This window comes from Apus apus, chromosome 11, assembly GCF_020740795.1.
Source record: "Apus apus isolate bApuApu2 chromosome 11, bApuApu2.pri.cur, whole genome shotgun sequence".
NCBI classification, from domain to species: Eukaryota; Metazoa; Chordata; class Aves; order Apodiformes; family Apodidae; genus Apus; species Apus apus.
Window position 1 is genome coordinate 20,711,860 of NC_067292.1, and position 8,605 is coordinate 20,720,464.

At 55.1% G+C, this 8,605-nt stretch overlaps 1 protein-coding gene across 1 annotated transcript; it reads right to left on the bottom strand.

Moving 5' to 3' along the window:
* Positions 1-1,584: 1,584 nt before the first annotated feature.
* Positions 1,585-8,032, bottom strand: LOC127389392 (uromodulin-like). Its single transcript, XM_051629812.1, has 9 exons — positions 8,021-8,032; positions 7,254-7,320; positions 6,580-6,747; positions 5,618-5,823; positions 4,869-5,029; positions 3,579-3,824; positions 2,814-2,973; positions 2,288-2,432; positions 1,585-1,685 (listed from the first exon to the last, which is right to left on the bottom strand). The coding sequence occupies exons 1-9, from the start codon at positions 8,030-8,032 to the stop codon at positions 1,585-1,587; spliced, it is 1,266 nt and encodes a 421-aa protein (XP_051485772.1).
* Positions 8,033-8,605: the final 573 nt, after the last annotated feature.

An 8,605-nucleotide genomic window follows, 5' to 3' on the forward strand; every position in this document is an offset into this window, starting at 1 on the left:
TGAAGACAAAGGAGATCACTGGCTCCCTCTCCCACATCACCAGATACAACAAAACCACCACAGTCTCCCAGGACTACCTGCTGGTCCAGCCTCGCTCCTGCCTGCACAGGCACCTGCTTAGTATGAGCTCCCATCCACATGGATGCAGCTTCCCCACAGGGCCCGAAGGGTCACTTCACTGTGCCTCAGTTTACCCTTTGGTGGGCAACATCCACCTTATCAGTGCTCTTTGCTTTGGCTCTTTTGTTCCCAGTGACCTGCCTTGGGCAAAGAGCAAGGATCCTTGGGCAAGGATGTCTCATGCCTTTGGCCAAAGTCCCTCTAGGCTGCAGCTGCCCATGGTCTTGAAGTGCTCCTGATTTCCTTCCCCAGGGGCTCTTGTGGGGATGAGGAGGGAACTGCCCACCTTCAGCCAGGATGGAGCCATCCCACTTTTCAGTAGAGATGGCCTTTGGTGCTGGACCAGCCCAGTGGTGGGTTTTCCTACTCTTGGAGGTGAGAGGACTGATTTGCTCCAGCCCCAATTCAGGAGGTTCAGGGCTGGGAATCAGCCAAAAAAGATAAATCCCACAAGCTTCTTTGCAACACGTCCTCTTCCAACAGACCAGGGCCAAGGCCTTTGGGCAGGGATCTGCTGGACATCCCTCCTGAGAAACACCAAGCAACAATTTCCACAAGGACATGAGCTTCAGCCGAATGTCCCCACGCACCCCCTTGCTGGGAGAACCCTCTTCTCCTTGCTGGTTCTTGGTGTTAAAATTTCTGCCCGATGTCTGAGCACTCAGGGTTTAGTCTTTACTGCTTCCAGTATTGGTTGTTCTTGGCTTAAGATCAGGGATGGGCAAAAATCTTGCTGGCCATTTGTCATGAGTGAAAGGAGAAACTCTATGGGCAGGTGTACACACAGACACACAAACACACAGACACACACTGACACAAACACAGACATACAGACACACACACAAACACACACGGTGGCCCTTTTTCTGCTGATGCTGCTTTCACAACCCACAGAACCAGCAAAGTCCAGCTCTGGTGGGCAAGTTCCTAGTGTAGGTACCTCCAGCTTCCCAAGCACCCTGGGGGCTGTCTGGGGAGGAGGAAAGCCCAAGGAAGGACCTTCCCAACCCTCTCCTGCACTCCAGGGTTCTGGATATTTGTTCTCTACAAATGAGGTTGTTTAGCAATGCATCGATCCCCTGCTCTGCACAGGGGGATCTACCCCTGCCCAAACCAACCACCTGCTGAGGGTGAGGAAGACTGAACAAACCCCCTGGTTATGCCCTCTGCTCCATGCAATCCCCAGGCCGAGCCCAGAGGCAGGATGTGCTACAGCTGGATCCCACCAGAGCTCAGCAGCTAGAGCTGCTCTTGCACCCCAGCTTTTCTGGGTACACGTCTCGAGTCTAGGGAGTGCAGGCCAAGAGGATCAGAAGGTCCTTGAGGTGCTACAAGGAACACGACCCTTGTGATACAACTCATCCTTGAATCACACTTTGCATCCAACCATCCCAAGAAACCCCTGCAAAGACACAGTCCAGAGCCTCTCTGCTGCTACCAGGTTTATTTGGAGCCAGCCGTTCCCTACCCCGCTCGCCGCCTGGCACCGACGGCGGCAGCTGCAGCCACGAGCACAGCCAGGGCACCGAGCGGGACCAGAGCCCCCAGGAGCCACGGGCCAGGTCCTGCTGAAGGAGAAAGGTTGGTTACATGTTGGGGTCCCCTGAGCTGGCGCTAAGCCCTGACATGGCATCTCCTTGCCAGGGGCAGATTCAGGGAGGTCATCTCCTGAGAAGGGTGGGAGCTGCCAGAGCTGGGGGTGCTCCAAGGCCCTGAGGGACTGGCAGGACTCGGCACCTCAACAGGGGCTCCCTTAGCTCAGCATTCATGGTCTCTGAGCTGTGCTGCAGGTGGGCTCACCCCTGGCCCTGCTCCTGGACCTCCCTGGACTCCCTGGGTTGCCCTCAGGGCTCAAAGCAGCCTTGTTGGGCTGATGGGGGGAGGTCCAGCCCTCCTTGCCCAGGATGCAGCACCCACAGCCTCCTGGCCTTGGTCCCGTGCCCTGGCTCAGCCCGAACTGTGACTGGGTTGGAGCCCCTGACACAGAGCTAACCCCTCTGTGCTGGTCTGGCTACTGGAGCACACTCTGTGTGGCCATGACACCTGAAAGACTCCATTCTTGTGAGCAGGGCAGTGGTTTGAGGAGGCTTTCTAACAACCTGGTGTTGCCCAGACAGTACCAAGGGTCTGTGACCTGCTCCTGCCCTCTGTGGAGGGACATACCTACCCCCTGGGTCCTGTGGGTCAGTCCTGGAATGGTGGGTCTCTGCTCCCAAGGAAGGATCAGCCAGCAGATGGATGGGCCCATAGGAGACAATCTTATTGTAGTCATCTGCCAGTGCCCGCCTGGTCCTTGAGTACCTGGGGCATTGCTGCCAACAAAGCCAAGGAAAGATGATGTGACCAGAGGGCAGGGGAGAAACCTGCTCTGGGATAAGGAGCTGTCCCAGTAGTCTCCTCCGGCAGGGGCACAGCTGAGGCTGTAGCCAAGACCCCAGAGAATGGGAGGAGCTGGCTCCTGGTGGCCCTTAACCTGCTCCTCCCCTAGTTCAAGCATCAACTTATCTTCCTGCAAGTTCCCAGCAGAGAGAGAGGGAAGAGGGAAAGGAGCTCTCTGGTGGGTTCAAGCTCTCTTACAGATCAGGGTGCTGGGGTGAGCTCCTGGTGTGGTGAGGTGTTTACTGTGCTGAGGCACCCAAAACCAGAGCACAGCCCCTTCTCCAGGGTATGGTGCAGACCATGGCAGAGCTCACCTTGGCACAGGGCTCCAGGCTGCCAGGGAGACAGAGCCGGACACGGCAGTGCAGGAACAGCTCGGGGTAACCAGCAAACTGAAACATCTGGAAGCTGAACTTGGCAGAAGTGCTTTCTCCAACAGCATTCAAGTATGTCACTGTCTCATCCTGGGGACACCTGGGACATGGTGGCTGAGTCAGGAGGTGACAAACAAGCAGGGCATCCCAGCCTGGGACAGCACACAGGGACTGGATGGAGCCCCCATGCTTAGTTGACCAGGACTATTCCTGTCTTGGTGCTGATGGGGCTGCCTTTCCTTGGCACCCTGCACTGTGCCCAGCTCAGGGACAAGCTGCCATCAGCACAGGAGCTGGCTCGTGTCTTGCTCTGTGGGGCCACAGCTGCTCTCCAGAGGTGGAGTGAGCCTGGTTATGGTTCCTGCCTCCCAGAAATGCACATTAGTGGCTTTAGCATGGCTGTAGCTGTCCCTAAGGCAAGCTCTTCAGTAGAGACCCCTCTGCACATCCCAGCAAGGTCTCCCCTCCTGACCTTCTCCCCAGCTGGGAAGGAGTGATGATAGAGGGAAGGCAGAGCAGGATCAGGAGAGGGGACTTGGTTCAGTGTGCTTAGGGGGCTCATGTGTGGGGCTGTTCCACCTGTTCAATGATGGTGTCCACCATCGGTTCCAGCTCCCTCCCAGCAACCTGTCCTTAACACCCAGCAGAGACATGACTGTGCTCATGGTGCAAGGAGACCAGATGTGTCAGGGACGCTCCACTCACCCCTTCTCAATGAGCTCGTGCCTCACGTCCTGATAGGGATCTGCACTTGGTGTGGCCCAGCAGTCCTCAACGCTCAGCAAAAAGTATTTGAGCTGGTGCTGCCCTTCTAGCTTCAGCAGGACATAGAGCATGTTGGTGACAGGGATGGCTGTGGTGGGTAGGTGATAAGGCTGGAGGTAGGAGGGGGTCTTGTACAGTTTCATGCTGACGTTGAAGTGTCCTTCTCTGACCACGAACTGCACCAGCCTGAGAGGAGATAAGGAGACCTCATGAGCAGAACAAGAAGGCAGGAGGATGTAGCAGAAATCAGACCACCAGCACAGGTGTGCTGGGGCCCCCAACACAGGAAGGACTCGTGGCTATTGGAGTGAATCCAAAGGAGGCCACAGAGATGATCCAAGGGCTGGAGCAGCTCTGCTCTGGAGACAGGCTGGGAGAGTTGGGGGTGTTCAGCCTGGATAAGGCTCCAGGGAGACCTTAGAGCATCTTCCAGTGCCTGAAGGGGCTCCAGGAAAGCTGTGAAGGGACTTTGGACAGTAGGGTGGAGTGAGCAGATGAGAGAGAACAGTTTTAAGCTGAAAGAGGGGAGATTTAGAGTAGATACTTGGAGGAAATTCTTCACTATGGGGGTGGCGAGACACCAGCCCAGGTTGCCCAGGGAAGCTGTAGCTGCCCCATCCCTGGAAGTGTTCAAGGGCAAGTTGGATGGGGCTTGGAGCAACCTGGTCTAGTAGGAGGTTTCCCTGCCCATGGCAGGGGGGTTGGACTAGATGATCTTTAAGGTCCCATCCAACCCAAACCATTCTATGATTCCATGATTCTATGACTCTGGATGTACCTCCACTCCTGAGGAGCTTGGTGAGAGCCAGGCCCTGACCTGCCTCTCAGTTCCCTGTGTCTGCTCCACATGCTCACAGAGGCACATGGCTCCAGGGGCTCCCACTGACCTGCTGGACTACAAGAAAGGCAACCCAGGGGATCCTGACCTGCACCTCCACAGGGTCCTGGTGGGGGCATCTTGCAGTTCCCAACCTTTATGTTTTGGCTAGCTGGTTTCAAGCAGTGAGGATAAGAGAATGGTTGGTGTCCAGTTTGGCTCTGTCCCAGGCCCAAACCTTGGGTTGAAAAGCAAGGAGGGCAAAAGAAAGGGAGGCACCCTGATGTGGCATTGCTCCCAGAGCTCCCTAGTGGCTCCCCAGGGCCTTTGCAGATCACCTCATGGAAGGCATCTACTTTTCCTTCAAGCTCCAAGGTACCATGTCAGCAGCCAGATGAAGAGGGACCACTCACTTGTCAACAGCAGTGAGAGAAAAGGGCAGTTTCACCACCTGCTCGTAGGCGTAGAGGCAGGAGAAATGCACCTCCAGCTGAGAACTCCTGGAGATCACCCCCTGGACTGCTTCCCGCTCCGACTCGATGATGTTGGAGTACAACACGTGGGAGCTGTTTTGCTGGAATGACACAGAAACCAAGTCTCCAGACCCTGTCTAAGTCCATACACGGAGCTTCAAGCTCCAGTTCAGATGGTGCAACCCAGCTACAGCTGCTCTAGGCTTTCTGGATATTTGCTGAGGTTTTCGCTCAAGCCCTGTTTCCAGGGGCTACTGGCAACCATCACTGGAGCAGCCAGCACACTGAACACTAGTGAGGGCCCTCCTGTGCAAGGTTCAGCTGGAGCACCAGTTCCTCTGCCCCCTCTGTGAGCCACACACCCAGTGAGGGACCATGGGGCAGTGGCCAGGGCTGCAGAGGTCAGAAGGTGCTGCCAGAAAGCCATGGGTCGTCATCAGCTACTAAACAGCACACTGAGACTTCCATGCTCTGCTGAAGAAGACAAGATGTGCTGCCAGCAGGGCTTTGGTGGAGGCAGGAGAGCTTTCTGACACTCCCCAGGGTAGCCTGCCAAGGGGAACAAGAACTTTACAGCAGCCAGATATAAAAGAAAAAGTCTCTGGTTCTTCCCCTTGCTGTCCCCACTCCACAAGTCTTCTCCTCTCACAGCTTCAGGGCTAAGCAGAGAGGCTCTGCTGGATCCTCACCTGGATTATTGAGCCACAGGCAGTGTGGTTTTCACCTGTGAGAGTGGCTGCAAAAAACAGCTCGCCCTCTTCTTCCCTTTCTGAGACCTTGCATGCCTGGTTCTTCAGGTGGACAAGCTCCCGGGGGATTTTCAAGAGGTCAAACACCTCCTTCCTCACCATCATCTTCATGTGCTCTTCCTCACAGGCCAATCTGAGTATCACATCTGGGGGAAAAAGCCATCTGCAATAGCAATAAGGAAGAAGCCTGAAGGAGCCCTAGGTCAGCTATGGGATGGTGCAGTCCCATGGAGCTCTACAGCCCCTCATCCCAGCCCTGCTGGGGGCTGTTGGCAGGGCTCTTCAGCGCAAAAGGGGCAAAAGACAAACCTTTGGAAATGAACAGAATGAGCAGAATGAATGAGGATCTTTTGTGTTGTACTGCTTGTCTGAGACCTGCACAAGTCCATGGCTGCCCCTACTCTGAGCAGACACTGTCCTTAAGCTCAAGACACCAAAGGCTGATGTCGTGGGTCTGGCCACTTTATAGGGCTACCTACAGAATCCCTGCAGCCTGCCAAGGGCACCACATGGGGTTCCTCCTCTTCAGGCAGAGAAAAAACAGTTTTTGGTCAGTGTCTGGAAGGAGCCCTCACTTAGCTGTGCCGGAGTCTGTGTGGTTGACTGGGAGGCAGCTGTGCTCCACATGCCCTGCTGCACAGCTACACCACCACATGGCTTCTGGACACCCAAGGGCCCCTTCTTACAGGAACTAAGACTTTTGGGGAAGAAGAACACAGCCTGTGACTAGCCTTGTACCAATGTGTAGTCAGGACACAGTGGTGTTGGGGAATGCACCTGAACTAGGAGCTGGGAAGTCCTCTTGGAGGAGCAGTGGTAACATCAGCACACCGTGCCCACCACCCTTCCCTCTGGTGTCTGTGGACAGATTAGGGAGGGCTCACCAGCGTTCCCAGCCTTACCTTGGCAGAACACCCCCGTGAAGCCTGGTTTGCAGCTGCAAACTGCTTTGTCCTCCACTGCCTGGCAGTGTCCCTGGTGCTGACATGGGTTTGGCAGGCAGGCATCCAGGCTTCTCCTGAGGTGGGGGGCAACCCCCCTCCTGGGGCCATGGGGGCTGGCCAGCTCACCTGCAGCAAAGGAATGGCCAGTGAGCTGAAATGCAGCAAGAACATCTCCCCTGCGAGAGATGTGAGAGCAAACTCATGCCATAGTGTGAAGCCTTGCCCAGCTCCAAGGGCTGAGATCCTCACTTACAGCCAAAGCAGGTTCATCTAAGGAAGATCCTGCCACAGCTCACCTGAGACAATGTGAGCCTGGGACACCTCCCCAGCATGGCTGTAAGCTGGATCAGAGCTATGGAGCCTGTCAGCAGCTAGCAAGGAGGGTGGTGGCATGTCATAGCACCTCTGCCCATCTCCACTGAGTGTGGCTGGGATGGAATGCCAGAGGGGTCTGCCTTTTGCTGGCCCTAGCACCCCAGTCTCTGCTCCCTGAGCCCTGCTCTGTTGATGCCCCATAGCAGCCATTCCCGGTGCCTGGAATGAGCAACCTGGACATGGAGCAGGTGGGGGTTTGACCTCTCCTTTCCAAACTACCCATCTATGACCTGGCAGGGACAGAGCACACAACTCACTCTTGTAGCCTTCGCAGCAGGCCAGGCAGAGGGCAGAGACCAGCAGCAAACACCTCACAGTCCTTCCCTGTAAAAACAAGCAGGCTCTGGGTAATTTGGTTTTTTAGCATGCTCACTGGAGTGGTTTGCAGTCATTCAGAGTCAACAGTCAAGCACAGGTGGGATAATTTCTGTACTGTATTTCCTCCAGAAACTCCAGGTTCAACAGCACAAAGACATTTCCTATACCAAAGGGCGAGATCAGCAATGCTCTCCCACCCATGGGCTAACACGATGGTCAGAAGCTGTCCTGAATTTAGGTAGCTATGCCAGAAAGAAGGGGTGGGAGAAACCAGACCTGCAGGAATAAATCTACATTTCAGTAGGAACTGGCACTGGGAGTAAAACTGCACAACTGAGGCACCAGTCCAGGCTCCTGAAGAGGAGAGGAGTTTCCTTCCTCCCACTACAGCTCTTTTGAAGAGTTTGGATTTGCAAAGGGATCCTTGCTTTTCCAGTAACCTGTATCATAACAAGGAGGCATGTAACTGCTTCACAGAGCTTTTACCTATTCTTTCTCTTCATGAGATAAAGAAGTTGCCATTGTTTTCCCAGGATCATTTGGCTTTGCTCCCCATGGAGCTCTGGTCTGGCAGCACATCGTGTACCCCAAGGGGCTGCATCCACCGGAGCTCTGGGCAAGGAGGGCTCCTTCCCTGCCCTGCTCCCTGCTTGCTGCAGCAGCTTGGAGAGGTCCCACCAGTGCCAAGATCTCACCCCGTTCTCACCCCACTCACCATTGCCAGGCCACCCGATGCTCCTTCAGCCACCACTGTCCTGGGTTGCTCTTGTGCTCCCACCGTGGGCCTTATATCAGCAGCTCATCTCTCTCCCCCACACAAGATTGCACAAGAGCCAGCTCAGCATCCTCCGGCCACCAGGGAGAAGACTCAGCAAAAGCCCATCCTCTGGCACGGGCAGCCCTTCTGATTAGCTCACCAACACCGACCCAATTCACGACCCTGATGGGATCCCAAACAAGGGGAGTAACCGCAAAATCCCTGGGAAACTGGGGTTTTGTGCATCCGACTTTCTTTGCAGTAGTGCTCTTGAGGCAGCAGTAACAACAGATAGGGCAGCGTGCCCGCCAAGGCCAGATAAAGGCCCAAGGTGAGTGGTTTCACAAACACGTGTTTGGTTCAGCTGCTTTTTTAATGACCTCTGACATCTTAGATCTGGTGAGCGGTACTGGTGAGAGATGGAGGGATGAGGGCTTGGTCCTACCATGCTTTGTGAGAGGAACCATAACCAGATGCAATTAGCCCTGATCACTCCAAGTGTTGCTTCTTGATTGGTGATACTCAGTACATCCT